A 27,760-nucleotide genomic window follows, 5' to 3' on the forward strand; every position below is an offset into this window, starting at 1 on the left:
AAATGCAATACCAGACAAAACCTTATGATGTGTGGTATATTTAACATAAAAGTTGTGTGAATAAAATGACATTTAATATTCGGAAATTATGCAAAAGCTAATGTTAGGCCGAAAACCATTTGCAGTAATTAGTTAGTTTTTTTTTCTAGCGTTTTGGCCTTAGTTTTTTTTTTCTAGCGTTTTGGCCCCAATATAATTAGCTAGGAGATAAAATTTCACAAGGTCGATATATGAGTCCTGATCGAGATATCATCTCCCAATCTCAATCCACATATCACTTTCGACACATTTAAAAAGCAAACAACCATACAATAATAAAATGTGGTATTTTCTTTCAAATAAAAACATAATGATTAGATTTTTCTTGATTAATGATAGAAATCCAGACTTCCAATGAAAAGATGCTTAGTATCTTCTTTGAATTTTATGAGGCAGACATGGACTACTCGAGATTGGACTTACCAGGACTTACGTACCATTTTATGTCACTTTTCATTTGGACCAACAGTAAAAGCTAAATCGACACCTACCTCCACTAATCTCCCACCAGAATGGAACGCAAAAAGGTGCACAAAATTGAGAATATATATGGACCCCAATCAGTCTTAATACTTTTCTCCTGCTGCAACTAGTCTTGTGCACATATAATTGTTTTCACCCAAAGGCTAAGAATATGAAAAAGGATCATTTCCGGATCCACTTTGGGATGATCTTAGGGATTCCCATATAGTAATCGTTCATCGTACATCGTTCGGTCAGTTTTCGTCAGATACTATTTGCGTTTAATTTTAAATTAAAAAAGTCAAATGATTTTTGATATACACAATGAATGATTAAGATGTGAAAATTCTTAAGATCCCCACAAAATAGATCGGGATGGAATCCAATTCCCAAGAATATCACTCTAAACTTTGGCAATTTTACATTTTATGAATCTGTCTTTGGAAATAAAACATTACTCTTCTACTTAATTTGCTTGTTTATGACTTGTGACATCTCATCCTCGTATTTCTTTTTGCTCGTTTTTCCTGGTCCATTTTTCCCCATTTTTTAACCTTACTTTTATTTTTCAATTTGTCATCATTCTTGAAGATCGAGTAACTTTACACTTTACAAGTCCACTGGAATTTGAGGCCAACACTTATTAAAGCTTTTTCTCTTTGTTATTATATTTAGCAGCCTGGCCTGAAATTTTGATTGATCTCGTTCTTGTCGTGCTCTTCACTGTACAACTTGAGCAAAAATCATAAGTGGCTAACTTTTGCTTAGAAAATATTTAAATGATGAAAGGCAATCGATAAAACTAGTTAGTATGATATATTATTTGATTAGCATCAATAGGAATTGTTCATGTATTTGGCTGTTAAGCCTACAACTTTTGGAAATTTTTTTGAACTGCTTAATGCTTGGTTTATCTCAAAAATGTCAAACGCAAAAGACGAACCGTCTTTCAGAAAACTCCTCTTAAAAAATAAAATAAATAAAATAAAATAAAAAGTAATGTTATGAAGGTTAAATTTGTAGATAAAATTTTGTAAGGATAATGCTAAAAGGACCAAAATTTTAAACTAAATTTACAAACCAAATAATGTGTCGTCAATAGGAAATAAGCACATTAATCAAAGCTTAAATAATAATCCAATCATCAACAACCACATCATTTTAGTTTGCAAATTTGGTTTAAAATTTGGTCTTCCTAGCATTATTCATTTTGTAAACCAAATGATATGAAAGCTGATGATTGAATTATTATTTAATTGTTGATTAACGTGCTTATTTCTTATTGGTGACACATTATTTGATTTGAAAATTTGATCTACCTAGCATTACCTGAAGAAGAAAAAAAAGATAACCATTCGTGTATTCTCTACCTAGTACTAGAAGTGATATTACTAGGGACTTTAATCACTACATATAAAAACACTTGGGTCATTTTCTTGGTGATGTACATTATATTATATTATAAGGTCATAGTACTGGTGGTGGGTGGCAAGCAAACCGACAATAAGAGGAAAAGTCTATTAACAGAAGCTTGGAATCCTCATCTCCATTCATACAGTAAACAACAATATATATATATATATATATATATATAATTAATTTAATTTGGAACATGATATTAACATTTTAAAAATCTCATTCTACACTCCTTACAAGTGTATTTTTCTTTCTAAATATAGAAAATTTGAAGTGTAGAATAAGAAATTTGAAGTGCCAATAACAATTCCCTTTAATTTTAGCTTTTTAGGTTTTGAAGCGTCCAAGTGCTTATAAAAAGACAGAGACAGATAGCAAACTCACAAGTAGAGCAATAACAAAAGCTCATTTTACTGAGCTTGAAGTATTCCTCTCCTTTTTGTTTCTCTCTTTGCATCTGGTCTTCATTGCATATCCCACAATGGAAGCAAGAAGTTCCTCAGTTCTAATATTCTTCTTCATGTTCCTCGCTATATCTTCAGCCTTCCCAAAACACAAAGACAAGTACAAACCATGCAAGCACTTGGTGCTATTCTTCCATGACATTATTTACAATGGAAAAAATGCTGCCAATGCTACATCTGCGATTGTGGCAGCCCCTCAAGGATCCAACCTAACCATCTTGGCACCGAATTTTCATTTCGGGAACATAGCGGTTTTCGATGACCCCATTACCCTCGACAACAATCTGCACTCCAAGCCTGTGGGCAGAGCACAAGGGATGTACATGTATGATACAAAGAACACATTCACTGCTTGGCTTGGCTTCTCATTTTATCTAAACAGCACAGACTACCAAGGCACAATAAATTTCATCGGAGCCGACCCCATTTTGATTAAATATAGGGACATATCCGTCGTGGGTGGCACCGGGGACTTTTTCATGCACCGGGGAGTAGCAACCATACACACGGATTCATTTGAAGGTGAAGTCTACTTCAGGCTCAAGGTGGATATCAAGTTCTATGAGTGTTGGTAAATTTGTGGTTGTTAATAAATATATATTTAGTATTATGAGTTTTGGTATGTGGGGAATTACTGAGAATGGTGTTCAAATATGTTCCGCTTCATGGAGTGCTTAATTAGAGTTTGCTAAGAATGCGCTTGTAGTCCATCAATAAGTGATATGCTTAAACAGTCACTTTTGTAATTTCAATCATTTTGCTTACATATACTTCTTTTTGACAAATAAGCTGCATTTTGATCCAGTGCATGAATTTTAAGACTATCCAACTGCAAGCCTCATATGGAAATGCACCATTGTTTTATGAACATATACAACTACACAAAAGAAGTTCAAGAACAGAGGGGATTTAATTAGTACTTCATCGTGATTAGGGGATGATTACAAATAATTACGATCACAACGTGGAAATAGCAGATCATGTACTAAACAAACACACAAATTTTGCCATTTTGAGAGAAGGGATGAACTTAAAAGTTAAAACAGTGATACTTTTTACGAGAGATTCTAGCATATAACCGGAAGATATACTTATTAATATGTCTCATTACGTCTTTCACATCACTTTGTTGAAAAGCAGGTTATGAACATCACTTTGGTGAAAGCAGGTTAATTATGAATCCTAAAAAAATATGAAAAGCTTTAGAGGCAACTTGATGACTTCTTGAGCGGACTTGAGAATGCGTCACCCGACTACTTGTGATTGATACAATACTAAATTACTTATCATTACTTGATTACATCATGGAAAACTCAAATGTTTTGGCTCAATATGACTGATCGCCAACGTCATTGATATCATTATTAGTAGGTGTAGAATTTTATCGCTAAGTCTCAGTAATATTAACGAACCTCCCATGTATGAAATATATATTATTTTGTTTTATATTCGATGTGAGACTCCATTCTTCTGCATATAAAGTGGGTAGAAAAATAAGCGTGTAAGTGTGTACAACAAATACACAAGATGGTAACTGCTTGTCGGCTACGACCACTATATCAAATGCTTTTCCTGCTTAATGACATTCAACAAAGATCACCCTCAAATTAACTATGTGTATCTCTTAAAACCGCAGCCCAACACCATACTTGTTGCCCCTTACTCCGGCTTGAGGGTACAGTGGCATCATCTATCGCCCTCCTCTTAACCACCCCCTCCTAGTCCATAGAACCCCTACTCCCATCCCCCTTCATTTCCCCTTGACCGATGCTTCGGCGCCCCTTCCCCTTTTCCCCTTTTTCTTCATTTTATTGGTGTTGCCCAACACCTCTTCTCCCCCACCGCTTTGTGGGCAACCATTTTCCATGTCTTTGATGGAGCCTCTGCCCAAAAATAGAGATCTACCCCTCCCAAGCCCTTTTCCCTTGATTTTGAGCTCTAGATATATGACTTTGAGTTGGTTTTCTTATTCTTGGTGGGTAGGATCCACCTCCTATAACTGATCTTCATAGTGGATTTACTCTTCCTAGTCCTGTTTGTGGGGGCACAACCTTATTTGGCTAGATATGTGGTAGCCCCACCTTACTTAACTCTCGGTAAGCGAGTGATGTGGCCTCACTTGTCAACAATGATTTTGACGTGATCTCACTTGCTAGTAATTACATTGCGTGTGTCCTAATATGGTAGTTTATTGCACCTACCGTCTTTGTGATAAATCTTTACCGGTGAAAAAATAACTTTTAGGGTTGCATTTCAAGCATCTTTTCATATCTAAACTATATATTAACATAACTTTCTTTGTCAACCAAAACAGGGTGAAAAAACAATTTGTTATTATATTACAAAGTAAAATCATCGATAGTAATGTAATTTCACACGAATCATATTTTGCTATTTTATTTTTTGAGTGTTGATCAAGCCACACACATGTCCTATTTCTCCAGCCACCTGTTAATAAAAACTTTAATGACATATTTAACCATTTATCAAAAGACTTTTAAAACCCTATTTAAACTAATTTAATATGCAAGTGACACTTTACTACAATGGTGGAAAGGTGTTAGTCTTTGCATGACGGCATAAGTTCAAATCCTGTCAGTGGCATCTAATCTAATAAAATATATCGTTTGACTAAAAAATAAAATAAAATAAATAACTAATTTAATATATTTCTAGCAAAAAAAGAAATATAAAATATGAAAAAATAGCTAGAAATGGGATGAAGAGCCCAATTCATTTCTCCCTCTTCCTCCCCCTCCTTCATTTGTCTTCCTACCCCCAACCCTAATTCTCTCTTTCCCCTTCTCCCTTGTTCTCTCCCACTTATCAAGTAATGAAATCATATCTTTCATAATCCAATCTCTCCCTACATTTCTCTCTCTCTCTCTCTCTAAAAACTCAATTTTCTTACTCACTAAGATAACAGTTTCTATATGGTATCACGTCGCTCTGCCTCACGACGATCGATCCTCTTCCGCTGTTCAAATCGATGAATATTCATTGATTTTCTCTCATTTTCTTTGAATTCATACCTACAATTTCTATTTTGAGCATTGATTTAATTTCTGTTAGTCATGGCATTGCCCTCGGAGTCATCTTCTCCAATCAAACCGACATTGCCAAACCCTAATTTTTCTTGAATTTCTGGAATTTTTCCAACATCAAATTCTTATACCTCTCTGACGATTCATAATAGGTAGTATGGTTCTGATCAAGTTGAAACGATGGAACTACCTTCCATGGTGTGCCTTGTTTGCACCTATTCTACGTCAATTTAAGCTCCTCGGCCTCATTGACAACATTGAACCATGTCCATCGGTGCTCTTGCCTGATTTATCTCTCAACCCTGCCTTTGAATCATGGTATGAAAAATATCAAAACCTACTTTTTTTTGTTGAACTCTACACTGTCTGAGGAGATTATTCCCTTCACTGTTGGTGTTTCATCATCGCATAATCTCTAGATCAAACTTGAGCAACGATTTGGTGGTGTATTGGATGCTCATATTCATCAACTACGATCTCGTCTTCAATTAGTTCAAAAAGGCTCTGAATCGATCTCTGAGTACCTATAACAAATCAGAGAAATCTATGACTCTCTCACAACTGCTAGATCTGTTGTCTCTGATCGCACCTTAATTGCAGCAACTCTTCATGGTTTGCTTGACGAATTTGAGTCCTTCACTGACTCAATTATGCTTTGTCTCTCATCTACCTCTCTTGATAAACTTCATGGCTTGCTTCTTACAAAAGAGATCTCTATGGCTCGCATAAAACAATCCATGTCATCCACCATCATTGAGCCATTTCAGGCTTCCTCTGTGCAGTTTTAGGCACCTCTTCTCCATACTTCTCCACAAGTCTTTGTTATTCAAAATCAGCCACTGCAAAACTCATTCAGGCACAATTCTAATCGAGATCGTAATAATCGAGGCTACAACACCAACAGAGGGAACAATCAAGGAAATTTCAATCATAACAACTATCAAGGCAATAATCGAGGTAACTATTCTCGTGGCAATTATTAAGGCTCTCCTGGCAATTATTAGAACTCTTCAATTCACACAGATTATAAGGTTCCTTGTCAAATTTGTGGCTCCACTAGTCATGAAGCAATTTATTGCTTTGATCGCATGAACCATGAGATCTTTAGAATAGTACCACCTGCAAAATTGGATGCTTTCTGTGCTCCCTACTCTTCCAAGTCTAATCCATTTTGGCTGATCGACTCTGGTGCCACCTCTCATATCACAAATGATATCACAAATATCTCAGCACCATCTCTATATACTAGTGAAGACAAGGTTTACATTTCTCATATTGGTCATTCCTCTTTGAATACTTCTCATGGTTCTTTAAACTGAGTAATGTCTTACTTGTTCCTCACATGAAACACAATTTATTGCCTGCTTATCAATTTCTAAAAGACAATAATTGTGCATTAACTCTTGACCCTAATGGAATCACTGTCAAAGATCGTATTTCAGGAAAGATGCTTTTGCAGGGACCAATTAAAGATGGCTTATATCCATTTCAAGCATCCAGTACACCCTCTTCATTTCCTTCAGCCTTAATAAGTGTCAAAGCTCATGTCAAAGTTTGGCACAAAAGATTGAGACATCCTTCATCATCCATCTTTAGAAGGATATTGTCTAGAAATAAAGTAGCATTACAAGAAAAGTATGTTGTTGATTTCTTTTGTGCTGATTGTTCTCTTACTAAGAATCACAAACTTCCCTTCAATACTACTAGATCTATATCTACACAATGTTTAGAGTTGCTTCATTGTGATTTGTGGGGTTCTGCCTTAAGGATTTCACTTAGTGGTTTCAACTATTACATGTTACTTGATGACTATAGCAAGTATACCTGTTAGTCACCCACCAAGGCTCTCTTAGATGGCCTAGGTGGTCTAGGCGGAGGAGTGAAGGGTTTATGGGAAGAAAGTTCAAATAAAACCCAGAATTGAAAACACTCTAGCCGCTTCGACTCCCTCTCTCTGCACCACGACTTCCTCTCCCTCGCCATCGCGACTACCTTTATCTCTGCACTCCATCGAAGAAGGAGAATTATAGAGCAAAACAGAAGAAGAGGAAACGGAACACAAAAAGAAGATGAGAATTTACAGAGTAATCGGGGAAGAAGAAGAATAGGAAAAGGTAAAAAACCCAAAGTTATAATGCTTTCCTCTTTCCAAAGAAGAAGAGGAAACCAAAAAATCTACTTTCCAATGCGTAAAAATGACACACTTTAATCAAATTTCAAAAAGACACAAATGTTTAGTCTAAAAGACATAAAAAATTTGTAAGGGATTCTAATTTTCTCTTTCCATTTTTCATTCCCCTCTTTTCTCTCTTATCCCCTGCCTCCAGACTCCCTCCATGTCCCTGCCTCCAATTTCTCCATTCTTCTCTCTCCGTTTCTCGATCTTCTCACTCCAGGGTGAGATCTTTAGTCTCTCTTATTTATTTTGTCAATTTATGGGTTTTTTTTAGGGTAAATTCCAGAGAGGGAGGCTGAAATTTTGGTGTAAATTTATGGGTTGTTGTTTTGGTTCGTATTGCAGATTTCTTCGATTTTTGTGTTGTGGGCTTGTTAGTTATTTATGGGTTTGTGTTGTCAGTTCGTATTGCAAATATGCTTTCAAGTTTTGGTTCTTTAAGGATATTTCTTTATGATTATTGTTTGATGATTTGTTGGGAGCAGATTTTCATGGAGGGATTGGTTAGAACTCATGTTGAAGATTTGTTGTATTCTTGCTACCCCGTCTAAGGGATTATTCAACATTAAGGACTTTAGGATTTACAAATGTTTATGTTTGTATTGCAAATATTGATGATTTGTTTGATGCAACCATCATTGCGAGTCGCCCCAGTTTGTATTCATTTGAGGCAAAAGCACCAATATCCAGATTAAAAAAAAATCACGAAAAAAATTGAAACGGACCGAAACCAAATCGAAAAAAAACCAAAACCGAAAAAAACCACACTAAAAAAAAAATGAAACAAACCAAACCAAAATTTTGGTTCGGTTTCGATTTTGGTGAAAAACCAAACCGATTTAAACCAAACCCAGCCCTACTTCCTTTCTTCGTATGCTCTTATTTTATAAGCAAATGATTACTATAGCATTTCTATTCACTTTACAAACTTTCCTCAAATGAATAGTGAAATACTGTGCATGAATAGTAACACATCCGTTTTTCTTAATCCATTTGATTTTTCTTTGGATGAATAGTAACAAACTATTCATGTGAGCCATCCATATATTATATTCAACAAACTTATTATTTTATACCTATGAATTAATTAATTTAAATTACTAAACATTCAAAATGTTATGATTTAAGTTAATTTATATAATATATAATATATAATACATATACTTAAAACCGTCTAGCCCGCCTAGACTTTCGCCTAAGCGCTAGGCTCCAACCCAGAGCTCGACTAGCACCTAGTTTTTTTTAGAACCTTAGTACAAAGATAAGCACCAATATCTAGATTTAAAAAACAAAAACAAAAAAACAAAAAAATCACGAAAAAAACCGAACCAGACTGAAACCAAATAAAAAAAAAATCAAACTGAAAAAAAATGTACCGAACTAAACCGAAATTTCGATACGATTTCGATTTTGGCAAAAACCAAACTGATTTAAACCGAACCCAGCCCTACTTCCTTTCTTCGTATGCTCTTATTTTATAAGCAAATGATTACTATAGCATTACAATTCACTTCAGAAACTTTCCTCAAATGAATAATGAAATACTGTGCATGAATAGTAACACATCCGTTTTTCTGATTTTTCTTTGGATGAATAGTATCAAACTATTCATGTGGGTCATCCATAAATTATATTCAACATACTTATTATTTTATACCTATAAATTAATTAATTTAAATTGCTAAACATTCAAAATATTATGATTTAAGTTCATTTATATAATATATAATAAATATACTTAAAACCATCTAGCCCGCCTAGACTTTCACCTAACCGCCTAAGCGCTAGGCTTCAACCCACAGCTCGACTAACGCTTAGTTTCTTTTAGAACATTGGTACAAAGATAAGAATTACTACTCTACGAAGAGGACCCGGCAAGGCATATGGAACCACATTGATCACACTTGCATTATGCAAGTTGCATATGGAACCACATTGATCACACTTGCATTATGCAAGTTGCATAAAAGAAGAGATGACCGCCCACTCGGTTGGGCCCTCTCCTGCATCACACAAGTGTTTTGGTCAATTGGATTTTACATTTTATATTTTGTATGGCGTGTTTGTAGCGTTTGTTTTCTGGGTTCCGAGTATGTTTCCTTGAAATTGCTATCGGTGACTTCAAGTCTTACAGCTTGCTCACCAGCAAACACAAAGAAAAAACAAAGAAAGAGCTTGCTTGTGTTGTATGTGTGTACCTCCTTCAAAACATCTCTCTTGTTTCCTCCTCAATAACTAATGGAGTCATTCTCCTTTAACGTTGTAGAGAGAGTGTTGGAAAGGCTTGCTTCCCATGCTTACCAAGAATTGTTTTTGGCATTTGATGTCAAATATGAGCTCAACAAACTTCGGGAAACCCTATCAACCATCGCAAAAGTTCTTCTCGATGCGGAGGAAAAACAGCGGAAGGATCACCTTCTCACTGATTGGTTGGGAAAGCTGAAAGACGTTTGCTATGATATAGACGACGTCCTCGATGAATTCGAGTTTCAAAAGTTGCGGATGCAGGTGCTCAGCCTTGGACTGGGAGTAACACCATCAAAGGAAAGGTACGCAACTTCTTTTCACATCGAAATTCATTCGTGTCAAGCTACAAAATGGGCCATAGAGTCAAGGATAGTAGAGAAAGGTTCGGTGAGATTGCAGCTGCAAAAGCTCAATTCAATCTCGCCGAACGATCTGCAGATTGGCATGGCATGCACATGGAGAGGGAGACCCACTCTTTTGTGCACGCCCCAGATGTTATAGGGAGAGAGAGCGAAAAAGAAGAGATTGTCGTCCAACTTTTTAAGGACACTCACACTGGCCCAGGTGATGAGGAGAATGTTTCTGTTATTTCAATTAATGGATTAGGAGGATTGGGAAAGACTACGCTTGCTAAATTGGTGTATAATGATAACATGGTAGTGACCAACTTTGAGTTAAGAATATGGGTTTGCGTCTCAGACGATTTTGATAGTAAAAGATTGCTTCGCGAAATTGTTACTGCGGCAACCAGCCAAAAATCTGGTGACGAAAGTATTGAACAGATGCAAATGAAGTTGCGACGTGCTTTGACTGGTAAAAAACTTTTGCTGGTGTTGGATGATGTCTGGGACAAGGGGCCAATGGGAATAACAGTCAAAAAATGGATTGATTTAAAATCTTTGTTAAATATTGCAGCTTGCGGGAGTAAAGTTATTGTAACAACGCGCAATGAATCAGTAGCTTTGCTTATGGGGTATGCACACATGCATCTGTTGAAAGTTCTTCCCCTCTCAGATTGCATGACCATATTCATAAAAGTGGCATTTGCAAGAAGAGAAGAGCAAAACCATCCGAACTTGATGAAAATAGGGGAAGATATTGTGAAGAAGTGTGGAGGGGTTCCACTTGCCTTGTATACCCTAGGTGGCCTACTCTGCTCGAACAAGGACGAACGTTATTGGTCACATGTAAGAGATAGTGACATATGGAAATTGGAACAAGGAAGTGACGGCATTTTACCTGCACTCATGTTAAGCTACAATGCGTTGCCAGTTTACTTAAAACCTTGTTTTGCCTTTTGTTCACTGTTCCCCAAGGACTACATATTTCGAAGTTCAGAATTGATCCCGTTGTGGATGGCTCAAGGCTTTGTTCAATCCTCCAGAGGATACCAAGAACTTGAAGATATCGGTCTGGACTACATTAGGAAATTATGTTCTAGATATTTCTTCCAGATTGAGGAAGATAATGTCCTTTTTGTACGGTTTAGAATACACGATCTAGTTCATGATTTAGCAATCTCAACAGCACAGCTAGAATACTCGTCTCTAAATTTTCGTCCTGGTGAATCTTCCACGATGATCCGGCATGTGTCAATATCTCAAAAGGAATTGTCCAAGGATAAAGAAGAAGACCCCGAATTCTTACTCCCTTTTGAGAAATTGCGAACCATTCTAATTCCAGACTTGAATAGTGAATATCTTCCTACAGAAGTTGGTGTCAACAATCAATCTTTTTTGAAGAGATGCATCTCAATGTTCAACTACCTCCGGGTTCTAGATCTTAGTAACTTGACCCTCAAGTTACTGCCTAGTTCCATCGGTAACTTGAGTCACTTGAGATACCTCGACCTGTCATATAATCAGCGGATAAAGAAGCTTCCTGGTTCCATTTGCAAGCTGCAGCATTTGCAGACCTTACTGCTTATAAACTGTGGAAAAATCAAGGAGTTACCTGAAAACATGGGAAACCTGATTAGCCTCAGGTACTTGGGTTTAACCATAAATCAGCGCCATTTGCCGGAAGTAATTGGACGTCTCACCTCTCTTCGAACTTTATACATCACTGCGTGCAAATATCTTATATCCTTCGGGGAAGGGGTGCGAACCCTGCCTAATCTTCGAACGTTGATTATAGTGAACTGTCAAAATATGAAGTCTCTGTCATGTAATATGACTGCATTGGAGAATTTGGCTATCTATAATTGTCGTGTTCTTGATCTGATGAGGTCGGGAGAAGGTATCCGAGGTCTTCAATCGTTGTGGATTGTAGGTTCAAATTTGGAGGAGTTGCCGCATTGGCTTCAAGAGTCTGCAAACACTCTGAAAACGTTGCATTTGGGATATTGTACTTATCTCGAGTTACTCCCGGAGTGGTTCGAGAATCTCACTTTTCTCCAACAAATAAAGATTAGAAACTGTTCCCATCTGTCTGATTTTCCAAAGGGCATGCATCGCCTCACGGCATTGAGAGAGTTGGAGATTTACAACTGTCCTCTAACCAGAAGATGCAGACCGGAAGAAGGTGAGGATTGGCACAAAATCGCTAATGTTCCGAAGATTATACTTAATGGGCGTATTATCTCATCGGCTGCTAACTAGGTAACAATATTCTAGTTCTTGATTTCTTCAACTGAATGTGTTAACCTGTGGTTCTTCTGACACTAAATTTTGCTATATGCCTTTTTATGTTAGTAATTCCAAATCCAAATGGTTCTCGTACTAATTTTTCGGTTAGATTTATTTGAAGGATATTGTGCTTTTGGAGTGGTTAAAATCACTTTTTAGTGCGATTTGTAGTGCTTCTTTAGGAAGTACTTGCATTTACAAATTCATGCATGCTTATAACGAAAGTGCGTATGAGTAGAACCAACGGGCACTTACTCTCGCATACATTGTAATTACTTGAACGTGTAGGATCTATGTTTTAAGTACAGATCTTTTAACTACCTAGTTCCCTAATGTTTTCAAAAAATTGCAGATCGCATGCAGAAAAAGGATGGAGCATTGTAGCCATTTTTTGGAGTTTGGAATAAGTGAGTGTGTGTATATGTACAAAGTGCGATGTGAGGATGTTTTTCCAACTTTTATGTTTTTTTTCTGAATTGTGGATGCTATAATTTGGATTAAGAGAGTGTTTACAACTTACTTAGTCACAAGGGAAACATCAACTTTGCTGGTGTTGATCCGCTCATGAAAACAAGACCAGTTATGTTTCGATGGTCCGGCCTTTTTAAGGCCGTCGTGTTCTTCCGGCTTTGCATTGACGTAAATCTGTACAAGCGTGACAGATTTGTTTATGGCACTTGTGCTTTTGAATTTGAGTTTCTCAAATTGCACAACTGGGAATACGAGTTGTAAGTTTTACTTGAAAAGAAAATGGCTCAAGAATCCCCGAGGCATAAGATTGTTGACAAGAACATTTATTGTTTTACAAGACTGACGGAAAAAATGAAAACGTCTCACAATATTTACATCTGTCTCTAAGAGAAAATTGGCAATCTTTGATCCCCTGATGCGTATGAAATAATACTCCTCTTAAGGGGTGGAAAGTACTGTGCTCCATTGAATGCAGCTGCCCGTAAAACATTTAAAGGACCGAAATCAACGGAGTAAGCCTTCTGGAACCCGTCCAGGATTGCCATCATCGTGACATTTGCTGATTTCCGCTCTGCTTCGTATTTCTTCAACAACGATACCTGCATAAGTTTAGAGATACGTCATCAAATGAGTCGATTCAACCAATGAATTTTGATAAGTAAAAGACTAAAAGAAAATTCACCTACCTCGGCAATATCTGCTCCCACTGCAATTCCCTCCGAAATGATTCTTGAAAGAGCAAACGCGTCTCCAAAACCCAAATTAACCCCTTGTCCAGCCAAAGGGTGAACGGTATGTGCTGCATCGCCGATTAGAACCACATGCTTTGACGCGTAGTTGTTGGCATGCATCAAAGACAATGGAAACACCATTCTTTCAGACGCCAACTTCAACACTTTCGGTGGAACTTTGAAGCAATCATTGGCAGATAAATTCGCGTTTGTTTGAAACCAAGAAAATATGCCTCCACCTCCCGAGGTGCTTGAATTAGGATGTGGACCAAATCCATAATCCAGAGCATAATTGACATCTTTCACAAATTCATCCTCAGCCTTTAATTTACGGTCAGTTGCTTCTTTCGGTTTCATGGTCCAAACAATATTGCTGAAATTATCACCTATTGGCAAAAGTGCAATTGGCCCAGCAGGTAGAAAGCGTTGCCATGCACATCGGTTTTCCACACTATGTTCGACAGTACAAATGATTGCATTCTGCGAGTAACTCCATCCAGTTGTCTTAAATCCTGCCAACTCTCTAACACGTGACTTGGACCCATCAGCTCCAACCTGCAGTAAGACTATGTGACTAGATGCCAATCCATAATTTACGAATTACAGTATTTTCTGAAACTTTGCCATTATGACTTTAGCTGTTTCTGTGATCTTATTATCATTTAAAGGGGAAATAGAATTCTTCAAATGCAACCGAAAATTACCACCAATTTTGCATATAGACTGTTGCCATCAATTAGATCAAGCTTCGCTAAGTTCCCCTGCTCATTCAACCCAGATGACGTGCTTCCCACCCCCATGGATAAGTTTCTTGGCTGTAAAGTCATTGTGGACAATCTGGAAGGGTAGATAGTCTTCTGGAAATCTGTATTCTGTTAAAGTTTAACCTTATTAGCAAATAGAAAATATTAAGACTTGCATGCAACAAATGAAAACAACACATATGTCATTTCTCAAAAACACGACAGAGAATTAAGAGAAGAATGGACGGTGGTTTAGAGAAACTTTTTATCAAGAAAAAAAATGTCAGGAAATGATATCTTCAAGGAAAACGGATAGATAATAATAAATATGAGAACACACAACTCAGCCACCAAAAATAAAGAGACAAAACAGAACAATATGAACCAAGAAATTACACGAGTGATTACAGGTTTCGTTTGTAATAAAATAAAATAAAAAATTAACCATTCAGCTTTGCTAGATACCTGCATACATGACAATAGAGAACTGTGCAGTACTTTATTCTCCACTACACACCTGATCATAAGTCGAAATCGGCATCAGATCCTCCTAGTAATGCTAATAAATGAATTGCAAAAAGAAAAAAAATCATCTACTTCTTACCCCAGAGAATCTTTATGTACATCTCTTGCATCGTACCTTGTATATCCTAAGCCAGTATAGTCCCAAACCTACAAGAGATCATAGAAGAATAGATAAGTCTTTCACTAAATTCAACCTCCACCAATCATCCATCATATCGCGTCAGCTAGATGGAAATATTTAAAGAGCACTGTAATTCATTTTAAGACGAAACCACAGTGAGAGTAGGACGCAACAGAACAGAGTTGGGAGAAAATATAAATTCACTATAAAAGGCCATTAGGAGTTGAACTATTGATGTAAAAACAAAAAGAGAAGTTCAGAACAAAATTTTATTTAAAAACATCAACTCCGTCAAGCTTGTACATAATAATGAGCCTTGTATAAAATTAATCAAAGTACATACAGCATATCTTTACCAAACCTTTCAATAGTGAAGCACAATTCTCTCATTGGGCTATCTCCCTTTTAGTTGACAAGACCAAATTCACTGTGAGAGAAATTATTTACATAATGATTATTAACTAACGCACTAGCCATGAGTAATTACTGTGGTCCCATCCTAAACCCCTAAACATTGGTCAAGTTGTATTATTTCAACGAAATGCGCTCATTCACACAATCTCTCATCTATCAGATTCTGTTGCCCATTATCCCTTGTCAATGATCAGACAGTAGAGTTTGCAATGGGACTAAAACAAACAAGTCTGGTCTGAGACCATCTATCAATTCGTTTCTCATGATCAACTACAATAAAGATGTGTAAAAGGTATAAAAGGAAACTAACGAGGGAAAACTGAACAATTAGATATGTATACTAGTGGTTGAGATCATGATTTTTCAGTAGTGAAAGGTTTATTAATTTGAATCAAATCTGAAAAATACAGTAAGTCAACATGGGGACACAAACAGAATGGTAACTACTAAACTGCTATGAAATTTGGAAAAGTCAGTCACCTGCATTTGATCAAAATATGCATGTCTATTCTGTTCCACATATTTCCAAGCGCCAATATCTGTAAAGTACAACTGTTATTGAAATTTCATAACAAGTTTAATATTTGTTTCTGACTACCCAAGAAAGCTGGTTAAAATAAAAATAAATAAGCATGTCAATCATTCCTACAAATGGGGAAAACAAGGTACATCTCATCTTATTTGAGCTCACTTAACATGATTGCTAGTGGAGAACGTGAGAAATTGATGCTGGCACATACAAATAACAACAAATATGTTGAGTTCAATACCTTTGAAGAGAGATATGGTCGCAGGTGTTACTGTACTGACCCTTGGATCAGGGGGGTCTTCTTTCTTGATGCTAAGCCCATTTGATACTGCGGGATTGCTATCAATGATGGCAACTTTCAATTGCTTTGTCAATGGCATTTTTGCTAAAGCAGCACAAGAATAAGACGATAGATTGAAATTTTTAGTGTATCAGTAAAGAAATGTGCTACATCACAAAATAATTCAACAAAAATCTTCTCCTACTAAAGATGAATTTATTATTAGATTATTTAGCTTGAGCAACAAAAAGCACAACATCACAAACTAATTCACAAACTTTCTTCTAATCTCTTTTGACCTGAACCAAACCAAAGTAATATTAACCAAGTGAAGTCACGTCTTTAAGCACACAATACGGTGCTCCACCAAACCCATTCAAAAAGTCACTCATGTAAAAGTTGTCAGTCTATCTGCTGTAAATCTAAGGATCCACACTAGATGAATCATACATGTTAAGTAAGTCAATACGAATGAAAAACTCAATAACTGTTCAACTGGCCTTCGACTTGTAACAAAGCGGGAATATGCCGGGTGAAGGAACTAAAATGAACCGGCGACATGATATCAACCGTAATTGCAACTTGATTTAGTTAAACAACTTATTCCCTGAGTCTCTAACACAAGAAAGTACATAATCATCTACAACAATGAAGTTATTAACAAAGTCTAAAACAAACAAAAAACACTACCTACCCAAGGAACAAGCAAGAGCCATGCCAACCATCCCTCCTCCAACAATAGCAATGTCATACGGATTGCTTTTATTCGAAAAATTCGGCTGCTCCACACGACCCTGTGGATTTTAAAACGAATCATCAAACCCAACAATGGGGAAACATTACTATTCTTGCAAGTTAATCCACTTTACTGGGTAAATACAAAATATACTGAGCTGTAAAAAAACACTTATTTCGGGTCCGATATATGGCTAGAAAAAGAAAACCCAGATAGCAAAATATGAATAACATGTAATGGGTGAAGTTCAAGAGATTTACATTGCCCGGTTGGGCACCATTGGAGCTGGAAACTTTTGCAGCTGCGTCAGTACACAAAGTCCTTTGAGAAAGCTTCAATCTTTTGATACTTTCAGCAAGATTTCTTCTGATAATCAAGCTGTGTTATGAGAAAATAATCACAATTAGACTAAATCCCAACATATTTGAACCTTAATTTGCAGAGCCTAATCGCATATCAGCAAAAACGAATGGAAAAAGGCGTGAAATTGTGGCAAATTCGGGACCGGATGGAGGCTAGGGCACATAATGATTGGAACGCTGTCGTTTTGATGATCAAAGCGTACCTGTTCATTGTCGAATTGCAGGAGCTTCCACTGGTTCAGACTTGAGAGAGAGGGAGAGAGATTCGCTGAGTTGGAGAAGCGGTGCTTGCTTTTGTCTCTATTGGGGAATTTGGCTTGAATAGCACTGTTGCTAAATCAATAATCTGAACTATCCATTTTCCTGCCCGTTACTTATACGGCATAGGGATATTTTTTCGGTTCAATTTTTATCAAAATGAATTTGAAACACATTATTAATATTATTGTTCATAAAAATAAAAATAAAAATTCTCCTAAACACAAATTTGTACTAGCTTTTTTTAACGAAAATTTATTTTTTCTAGTATTACTCACGTAAAAAATTCTTTATACTATCCATGTGTCATTATTTGCATAAAAGAATCGATTAAAATTTCAAAAATCTGCTATGGCAAAATATCAAGGCCGTATCAACAATGTCATCGGTGACATATGAACGCCATATTGACAACATATCATAGCATATGGACTGCTAAGACTTTGTGACTTGATAGGGTTTCCAACGAGATCGATCCTCTTCAAAAGATTGCCAATGAATTTGCATCCAGGATGAGGAGCTGAAGGGCATGTTGCTGGCCATTGAGTTCTTGAATAAAGACTTTGATGAGATGCGCAACGTCAATGAAGACTTTGTTAAGGCGAATGAGCAGTTGAAGAGCGAGAAGACGGGTCATGAAAGCGCTCTTGCCTAAGCTCAAGTCGACTTCTATAAGGTGGGCTATGTTGATCATCTTCAAGGAAGGTCACATGACTATATATTTTATGAGGGGAAGCCTAAAGACTTTCTCTATCTTCTCAGAGGATCTGCTCAAGTTCGATTCCTATATAACAAGTTTATGGGAAAGGGAGGATGAAGAAGATTGATGGGAGAAAGGGGAAGAAATAAAGAATCTTGACCTCACATATTTCATGCATATCACTAACACAAAACGTAAAAACAAAATAATTATCAAACGACCTTTAAATGTGTAAGAAAAGTATTAAAAAAAAAAAAGTATGCGGGTTTCACAACATAATTTCGAGAAAATAGCGGGGGTAAATACAATTTCAATAAAGCAGATAAAACGGTAAGGATGTCTTGGCGCTTCATCATCCACCCTCTCCTCCCATTGCTTATCTTTCCCACTTGAGTCTCAAACTGTCAAACACTTGCAACCCCAAACACCAAAAAGCTTTCACTTTTAGGGAGAGAGAGAGGAGAGAGAGAGAGAGGGAGTTCCAGAATGCGGAGCATAACTCTCTCGGACAGCTTTTTGGGGGTGCACTCGCCGCCTTCGCCATTTCTAAAGCCCCCCAAGCCGCCATTGTTATGTTCATCCTGTTACTTGCTTTCTTTCAAATTGCGCTCGAAGAAGCTCATTTCCAAGATTTCTCTCCCAAACCCAACTCTCGTTTCCACCAGGTGACTCCAGTACATCAACTCCCATCTCATTTTTTTCGAAAAGTTTTTCGAATTATGAATAGAAATTATGGGTTGGTTTCTCTTTTTGTTGGAAATTTTTGCCTTGTTCTTGAATTTTGGTGTAGAGAAATCCAATAATTTTTCCTTTTCTTACTCAAACGGGCTGGAAAAAAAAAATGGAAATGCGAAACTGATGAAATTCATATGGAAAATGTTGTTGCAAGATTTTTTTTGGCTTAATTGCTGATATGGTAGACGACTAGCCGTGCCACTGTGTTGTTTGCGGTACAAGTTATATGTTTGGTTCTAAGTTCTAATTAATAAATGCCACTGGCATTGCATATATTTTCATCAATAAGAATGCAAACAAAAGTTGCTTTTTTAAAAATGTAGGTGAAAAATGGAACTGAATTGTAAAATGAAAGCAGGATTCTTGTGTTTCAGGTCTTCAAGAAAGTGGAATGCGGCAGACATGTCCGAGGAATGGATTGGACGCCTTTTACAAACTTCTGAAAATCCAGATGGCCTTGTAATGAATCTTCATGCCATTTCTCATTTATAACCTTGAAAGAAACAAAAGTGTATCTTTTTGTTCTCTGAGCATAATTTTGTAGTAGATGTTGCAGAAGATATGCAAATATTAAATGAAATTACCGATTTTGATGCAGGAGTTACAGTACCTTAATCACAAGAAATGTCGGGTGACCACAGAACAATTTCATGTTGTGGATGATTACGTGGCTTTAGATACAGTCCTTGCAAAGGAAAACTCAAAAGCGGATAGTCACATGGACAGAGAGATGCACATTACTTATAATCGATTCTCTCATTTTTGGAAGGCTATCATGCTGTGTGGATTTCTTGCACTTCAAGGCTCTGAACCTGCTTTTGCGGTTTCTGATCTTGCAAGTGGGTTGCCCTCAATTCCTTTTCTGGGGAACCTTGGCGATCTTAGCACAGGTTTTGCTTCAGTTAGGAAAATCTCCCTCTAACTTATGTAACCTGGCATTTTTGTTTTTGTAAGTGAAGCCTGAATTGTAGTCAGCACATCGTCTTAAATTAGAGAGAACAATCTTCTGTTAGGCTTTGATGACTTCATTATATTTTAGTGCCCTTGAGCTTTCTATTTAGGATAATTTCTAGTGTACACGTCTTCCTTCTTTCTTTCTTTTTTACCAAAATTAGGATAACCATTTATTAACATGCATCTCTGATGACAAGTAAATATAAGAGTGCGTTTTCCTTCTGTTGCAGGCATTTTTGCTGATCTTTTTCTCAGAACTAGGGGATAAGACCTTCTTTATTGCGGTAAGAGCTAAACATTTCATACTCCAGTAGTACTTCAATGTCAAGATCTTAGTGGACAGGGTAAACTTGTGCATATGGCGATTGATCTATTTTTGTAGACTCCATATGAACATTTTTCTACGCATCAGAGAGATTTTCATCTTCCTTATTTATTTCCCAATTGTCTTATCAACTGACTTATCAAATATTGTCCAAGTCTAACGAAAAAGGTAAAGTTAGAAGAGAGAGATGCTAATGACTTTGGGTATGTTTGGGTGAGGGACTTCCAAGTCCCAAGGAATTTAGGCCAAGTAAAAAACGTTAAATAGGAGGAATTATAAATTCACCCATATGAGCATTACAAAGACATGAAAGAGCTATTTGTGAATGACTCCTTCCATGCAGGTCATTTGCAAAACCCTCTCGCATGTCTTTGTAATTCGCAAGTGGAACATTTCTAATCCCTCCTTATAACATTTTGTAATCCATTCCTTACTAATTTGGCCTCAATCTCTTAGGACTTAGAAGTCCCTAACACAAGCATTGCCTTCGGGATGAACCTAATTCCACAGGAACTCTCATAGTTGATTTGTTCTTTCTCTAATGTTATCTATTTTTCTTTATAATTAACATGTGCATATAAGTTTTTTTAGTGTTACATAAAGATAAAATGCTTTGATCATGCATAATTTTGAAATTTTCTGTTTTCTGCAGGCACTTTTAGCAGCTAGGAATTCAGCTCCAGTTGTTTTTATTGGGACCTTTGGCGCACTTGCGTATGTCATTCTGTTTGTGAATGGTGTGATACAAATGTTCTTTTGCATGATCAACTTCTGTTTACTAGATTATTGGAAAAGCGTTGTGTGAACATTTCCAATAATGTGTGAGCATAGGTCAAGCTGTAACTTTTAGGTTAAGCATGAAATCCACATGGCAAACTGATGCTTTTTAAAGCTAATAGCAATACATAGCATTTCAAATCTTATTAACCAAGTAATTGTGTTTTGAGCCAAAAATATTTTCTTTCAGTATGGTAGTTACGAATAACACACACACACACACACATTCCTTATACAAGTGATCCATATTATCCAGAACTATTGTTTTGTAGTTGCAGTACATCCTTAAATCGTAGAATTGTTTACTTACAGGGCAATGACCATCATATCTGTTGTTCTTGGACGAACTTTTCACTATGTCGATGAAATCCTACCATTCAGGTATTTGAGATTTTCATTTCAGTAGGTCTTGATCATTGTATCTGTTAATTGTTCTTTATAAAATTATGCTATTGAGTGGTGTAGTACCAAACATAGCTTAAATGGTTTCACGTGGTATATTATCTGGGTCACAGCAGTAATAAATCTTTTCTGGTAATAAAGAGAAGCTGAGAAGATGAGAAACTTGGTTAAATTAACTTGTGGTAGGTAATTGCCAAATGCTACACGTAAAATGATGCTTTTGGTCTGATTTCTCGGTATTCATATAATTCTTAGGTCCTCTGCCTACTAGTATACATCACTTGGATATGTCTATACAATTTGTATCTCTTAATTATACTGTCATTTGTTATGTATCACTCTGATTTTGTCTTTTGAGTACAGATTTGGCGAGACTGATCTACCCATTGATGATATTGCTGCAGTTTTGCTCTTGGTAATTTAATGCTTTGATTCTTAACGAGAACAATAGAACTACGATGCTTGCTTATAAGCATCCCTTTTTCCTTTTTGTGCTGGCATGACCACCAAATCTTGAAATCTGCTCCATAACTATTAAACATACGTAATTTCAGGTTTACTTTGGAGTTTCAACTTTGCGTGATGCCACCTCAAGTGATGGTATGAAAGCAGAAGATGAACAGAGGGAGGTAAATAATGGACTTATCAAGACTGTTTTTCTTTTCTTTTTTATTCCGTCTTTGTTTCCTTTTGAAGCTACATTTTTCTTTGTAATAGTTAATCTTGTTGTCATGTATGCATTCTTGAATTAGGCAGAGCTAGCTGTTTCAGAGTTTTCAGGAAATGGTTCTGGAATACTAGCTGCTGCTAGCACCGCCGCTAGCACCTTCCTTCTAGTTTTTGTTGCTGAATGGGGAGACAAATCATTTTTCTCCACAATCGGTGAGTTGGATCATATATGCTTCAAAGTTTTGAGATATTTCTCCCCCTAATGAAAGATCACTCTTTGATTTCCTTTTCTTTTAGCCTAGGAAGAGTAACAAGATGTTAAAATTAAATAGCTTATTCTGATGGAGTTGGCATTTTGAGAATGGCTAATGTGTATAGTTCAACTTTCAATTAATTTGAAGGAAATTTGTTCTATTCTCAATTTATGAAAGAACAAAAACTAACTCATTGAAAAATGTAAAAGCGAGTAACAGCCAAGAAAATGTTGAATTTTCATACCCAAAAATGAACATACAGAAAATAAGAAAAGCAGTAAGTGAAATTCATTTTAACATCACACATTACTTTTTATATTTCAGATTGTGGAGTCGGTTATACCGCTAATGGATGACCACACTTCCTTTCTTTCTGCCTGAAGAAAGTACCAAGTTAATCTTATATGGCCAACAATGATGCTAGCATTTTGCGCTGAGATTGGCTAATATGTCGATTTGTTCCCCAATTTCCGTTGAATTTGAAAGACGATATTGTCATTTACCAAAACACAAAATGAATTAATTCCTTGCAACATGCAACGTGTAATAGTCAAGTAGAAGATAAGATAATGAATGTGTCAAACTTCATGTCCTTATAGGAATATGGAAGTGAATTCATCTGACGTGTGATGTGCTCTTGCTTATTTAGTTCCAATTTTGTTTCTGGTATGTTTAAGTTTAACGGCTTATCACACTGCTATAAAATGCTATTTTAAGATGGTGAGAAAGTCTGGATCATAGATTATATAATACATTTACGTCTAAGTTTGTATGGAGCCAGGGAACATAGGTCCCACTATTTTGTACATACAGTCTTCCTTTGATAATTTACATTAATAAGACAATGGTTTGCTTCATATGCAGCACTTGCTGCAGCCTCTTCACCCCTTGGAGTCATCGGGGGAGCGCTAGCTGGTCACGGTGTTGCAACTTTGGTAATGTTTCTTTTACTGCTAATTTTTATTATGGACAAGAAGATATTGGCCATTTGGAGGTGCTCTTTGATGTCGTAGTTAATCAACTATGTGCAATTTACAGCAAATCAATTGACATCAATCTTGTCCCTTGTCATTTAGATTAACTTTTCACTTTCTCCTTTGACTCATCTTTGTTACTTATTTGTGGACCTAAGCTATTGTTCCATTTCCTCTTTTCTTTTTTTGGGTGCAGCTTGCTGTTTTGGGGGGTTCTTTACTGGGCACATTCTTATCAGAGAAGGTAACACCGAACTTTTCACCTTTTTACTCATTAGCCAATGTGCATCCTCTGAAGTTGATTTCGTTAAGCAGAACCGTCATGCAACTATGTTTCCAACCTTTCTTGTTCAATGGAAATGACATGATTCTGTCGTTTGGTGTCGACAACTTATCAAATATTTCAAACTATCGTAAGACATGAAACTTCACATAAAGGTAGCGAATATGATTAAACATGTCATGAATTGGTCCGAAATTATCCCCAACCTATCTAGATTACAAAGTACTTTCAAAACTTCTTGTCTTGGTTTTTTTGACTTCCGCTATTCTCCTATTTAGTAGAAAATAAGTAGTGCATTGAATCGGTTTGAACAATGTGGAATACAGCCAGTGGAATTCCTTTTAGTCACAATCTGTAGACATAGAATATAAGCATCAAAATTCTGTGGCAACCGAAAATGAGTCAACAGCATCCTTCTCTGCATGCTTTTTAAAAAAGGTTGTTTGGTTGGACTAGCACATTCATTCACCATATCAGTTTTATGCCTTGACACTTTCCCAGGTTGAATCGCTAGCAGTCGGCCTATATGGATTAAAAAGGAATTTTCTTATCCTTCCCAATCGAACGCCACTGCTAACGATACATTTTCCATTGTGTCCAAATGGAAAAATCATCGTATTGCTCTTCAATATGACTTGTACTCTTAAGTAATTTCTTTCATGGATGAATTATGTGTAAGCACACAGCAGACGAATGGATGACAGTCGTTTTCTACTTCCTTCTGCAGGCCATTGCGTACGTCGGAGGCGTTCTTTTTCTGGTGTTTGCAGCTGTAACACTGGTTGAGATTGTAAGTTAAAGGTAATAAGATTCCCATATTCTTTTGACTTGATCATAACTCATAAGCACGTTGTTTATTGTAATTATTGTCATCCTGTCCCTATTAATCAGTTTATTAGTACAAACATTGATTCTTTGACTGAAACATCTTTTGCCTTGGGGGTTTTGAACAATACTGAAACAAGGCGGTTTTGAACACGAGACTTCAGGTGCAACAATAAACCTGTTAACCACTTGAACACAAAACTTCAGGTGGAGATAGATTCACACGCCTTTTCTAGCTTCTCACATGCACACATCTTTTTTGATTTCTAGCTGTTGAATTGAATAATCGAACAGAAACGAATATGTGATTAAACAGGAGTGTGTGAGAGACTAAAAAAAACGTCTATGTAAAGTGCGAGATAGAAAAAGTAGCAAAAATGGAAGGAACGTGGCACGCCCTAACCCATCAATAGAAGCATTAGAGGGAGAATCAAAAGTGATGGAAAAATGATGATTGTGGAGGCAGACAAAACCCCACTCTCTCATCTTCTCCCTCTTTACTTTTTACGTGAGCCTTGCTTTCCACTTTCCACTTTGACTCCGTACGCTGCTGGTCTCTCAGTCTCATCTTTCTCTCAAAATTTAAATTTCAAGTGCTCCTCCACTTTCTTCCATTTCTTTCCTTATTTATGTAATATAGTTGTCACCCTTTTCATATTGCTTTGATTTCCATCTTTCTTAAATGCTTAATTCGATCCCACACACACTATTTTATTGAGTGATGTTATTAATCTCATGTTACAACTGTTCTTTTCATTAATATAATTGGGACACATTAATCTTGTCGTTGACAAATAAGAGTATAACACTACCTGAAGGTACACACAAAAATTTCTCTTATTTTCTAAGGAGTAGGGGCGGTTTTTCTTTTTTTTAGAGAAATAAAATTATAAGATGTCATTTTGGATATAAGCGCAATGCTAAACACATACAAGATGTCATCTTGTTAGTCAATTTTTTCAAGTTTTGATTCGTACATACAGTTCTTAAACTTCTGGTAGCTCTACTAAATCGTACTATTATTTTTTATCTTTGAAGTGAAACGATGGAGGTTTTATTGAAGCATTATACGGACATATAATCTTTGAAGAAGGCGTCCTAGATTAAATCCGGAGGCTTCTCAAACCAATAAGAATCAAAATCAGAAACTAAGATCAACTTGGCCATTCTCTACTAAACCGTACTAATATTATATCAAAATGAATCAAACTCTTAACCTAACCTAATCGTAACTCAGTTCCCCACGCTTCCTAATGAGGCGGCTGTATTCTTCACCTTTATCATAAATGATGGAATTTTTTCAAGCGACAAGATTTCGTGGGACCATTTTTGTGATGCATATGGTTGGTAGGGTCGATGAGCTTTTGTCCCACAAAATTAGACGCAGACAAACATGCAAAGTTGCAAACTGCAAAGCAAATGCAGTGGCCTTCCACGTGATTAGTGGCACGTGCATGAAACGGCACCCAAGCACCACCACCAGCGGAGGGGCCGCCGAATATGATAGAGCATATTCTCGGTTGGAAATGTTAAGTGAAGGCACCTGAACTCGACCTCTCCAGTCTCCACCCGATTCCCCAGACCAAACCCAAAAAAAATCAAACTTTGAAACCGTTAAAGTGGAATATCAACGATGTCAACACTTGAAACAACCTCGAACCAAACACGTGTATCGGATTTATCAAGAAAATTCTCCGCTTTTTACGTGCTATTGTGAGTAACACAATCATGATTTATTTATTACTTGTTTTTGTGATTTATTAGTTATACAAGTAGACACGTATGTAACCTTCTGTTTTTGTAATTTATTAGGTATGTTTTGTATGTCTCAAACTATTATTTGTATGTACAAGATATACAAAGTAACACACTAACGAGGGTTGGCTCAGTTGGTAGGTCTCTACCTTTTGTATCGCCCTACCACGGTTCGGCTCTCCCTGCCAACAGTTCTCGTTGGTGCACGATATGTAAATTTCTATGTGAATTTATATTAATGATAGCTGACAGTTAGGTGTCACGCATATATCATTTCAGCTCGAGATTGTGGGTATACCCTGTTGATGGTGATGAGAATAACCAAAAACAATGGAAAATAACTCAATGATGACTTATTTATGGGGTATTTTGTTTAAGGTCACAAAAAGATTTGAACATGAGCTCAAAGTCCATAAAAGTTTTGTGATTTAAGGAGAGACAAGCAATGTAACCAGTAAAGTTATTTCGTTCAATACGCTAATCTATTTTTTAATGGAAAAGTAAAAAGCTAATCTAGGTACAAAGTAGATGCGAAATTTAAATGATGCATGAGAAAAGAGGTTTAGATTATGGTTCAAAAGACACTTTAGAAGCTAACTCATTTCTAAATGTCCGACCAATCCATATATATATGTACGCGACGAATTTTTTTTGCAATCCAACGGACCACACCCAAAAATAGATGCAATCCGACGGTGCAAAACTCAATTGTTGGCTCTTACGTGTCTAGATCATGTGGGAGATAAGAATAAGATAAGGGAAGAAATTTTTTTTGGTTGCCAATGAGGCATAAGCTTCGAAGAAAAAAAAAAAGATTAAATGATAACATTACGAGATAACGAGATTCCAGCTATATCTAGGGTCGGTCTTGAGAATTTGGGATTCTAAGCGAGCCTTCGAAGTGTGTTCTCCGACCCCCGACTCTTTGTGTATTGGTTGTGATTCCTTACTTGATTGACTTGATATTCAATAAGGAAAGCCTATATAGAGGGTTTTAATTAAGGAAGTTTTGATGAAACACTCATGTTACTGTTCACTTTTAACGTTAAGGACATTTTAAGCCTAAAAAGTCACTCATGATACAATTCACTTACAATTTTATTTTGTCATTTTGATTAAAACTAAAGTTTTTGAGGACTTTTCGTTAGTTTTCCTTTAAATTAATAACTAATCATGTCTTTAATTCCTTTGAATTTTCTACTTGTCGTGAGCAAGAGAGCTGGGAGAAGTCATAATCAGCAACTTAGGTCTTCTTGAGGGTTAAACTACTTTGAAATGACCTCGTCAGCTTAATGAGAACATTCTCGTCACTTGTGGGTAAAAGTCCACATGTCAATTCTATGATTTTCTAAATTATTTCTCACTCCACACAAATCATAAAGAAAATCATACAGTCCCACATCACCTTCACTTTATTACCCTTCACAACCAAAGTGTGAGCTTCTCTTTCCTTTCGAATTCT

The 27,760-nt window shown here is 36.5% G+C and overlaps 4 protein-coding genes across 6 annotated transcripts; 3 read left to right on the plus strand and 1 right to left on the minus strand.

The window, feature by feature from the left end:
* Positions 1–2,280: 2,280 nt before the first annotated feature.
* LOC137711626 (disease resistance response protein 206) lies at positions 2,281–3,169 on the plus strand. The gene has a single exon (XM_068450882.2). It carries the CDS (start codon positions 2,399–2,401, stop codon positions 2,954–2,956), a length of 558 nt encoding a protein of 185 aa, XP_068306983.1. The 5' UTR covers positions 2,281–2,398; the 3' UTR covers positions 2,957–3,169.
* Positions 3,170–9,594: 6,425 nt separating this feature from the next.
* LOC137711688 (putative disease resistance protein RGA3) lies at positions 9,595–12,994 on the plus strand. Its single transcript, XM_088695735.1, has 2 exons — positions 9,595–12,448; positions 12,828–12,994. The coding sequence occupies exon 1, from the start codon at positions 10,199–10,201 to the stop codon at positions 12,446–12,448; it is 2,250 nt and encodes a 749-aa protein (XP_088551861.1). The 5' UTR covers positions 9,595–10,198; the 3' UTR covers positions 12,828–12,994.
* A 201-nt stretch (positions 12,995–13,195) lies between these two features.
* On the minus strand, positions 13,196–17,791 carry LOC137711687 (uncharacterized). Of its 2 annotated transcripts, none has more exons than XM_068450952.2 (10): positions 17,591–17,791; positions 17,286–17,391; positions 16,984–17,083; positions 16,251–16,394; positions 15,961–16,019; positions 15,025–15,092; positions 14,886–14,937; positions 14,382–14,549; positions 13,633–14,232; positions 13,196–13,545 (listed from the first exon to the last, which is right to left on the minus strand). In XM_068450952.2, exons 1-10 carry the CDS (start codon positions 17,596–17,598, stop codon positions 13,330–13,332), a joined length of 1,521 nt encoding a protein of 506 aa, XP_068307053.2. In that variant the 5' UTR covers positions 17,599–17,791; the 3' UTR covers positions 13,196–13,329. The 2 variants fall into 2 exon arrangements, with proteins under 2 accessions (XP_068307053.2, XP_088551863.1); XM_088695737.1 differs by having other exon boundaries at positions 17,286–17,403; positions 17,591–17,736.
* A 923-nt stretch (positions 17,792–18,714) lies between these two features.
* LOC137711487 (GDT1-like protein 1, chloroplastic) lies at positions 18,715–25,055 on the plus strand. 2 transcript variants are annotated; one of them, XR_015963575.1, is made up of 14 exons: positions 18,715–19,010; positions 19,455–19,539; positions 19,679–19,981; positions 20,265–20,318; positions 21,012–21,073; positions 21,449–21,517; positions 21,902–21,953; positions 22,093–22,167; positions 22,291–22,420; positions 23,326–23,396; positions 23,632–23,679; positions 24,446–24,519; positions 24,684–24,750; positions 24,860–25,055. XR_015963575.1 is itself a non-coding variant. In XM_068450733.2 (12 exons), exons 1-12 carry the CDS (start codon positions 18,832–18,834, stop codon positions 24,515–24,517), a joined length of 1,200 nt encoding a protein of 399 aa, XP_068306834.2. In that variant the 5' UTR covers positions 18,715–18,831; the 3' UTR covers positions 24,518–24,643. The 2 variants fall into 2 exon arrangements, 1 of the variants encoding a protein (XP_068306834.2); XM_068450733.2 differs by lacking the exons at positions 24,684–24,750; positions 24,860–25,055 and having other exon boundaries at positions 24,446–24,643.
* The last annotated feature ends 2,705 nt before the right edge of the window (positions 25,056–27,760 follow it).

The sequence above is a fragment of the Pyrus communis genome, chromosome 6 (assembly GCF_041283825.1).
Source record: "Pyrus communis isolate YQ-2024b chromosome 6, ASM4128382v1, whole genome shotgun sequence".
Taxonomy (NCBI): Eukaryota; Viridiplantae; Streptophyta; class Magnoliopsida; order Rosales; family Rosaceae; genus Pyrus; species Pyrus communis.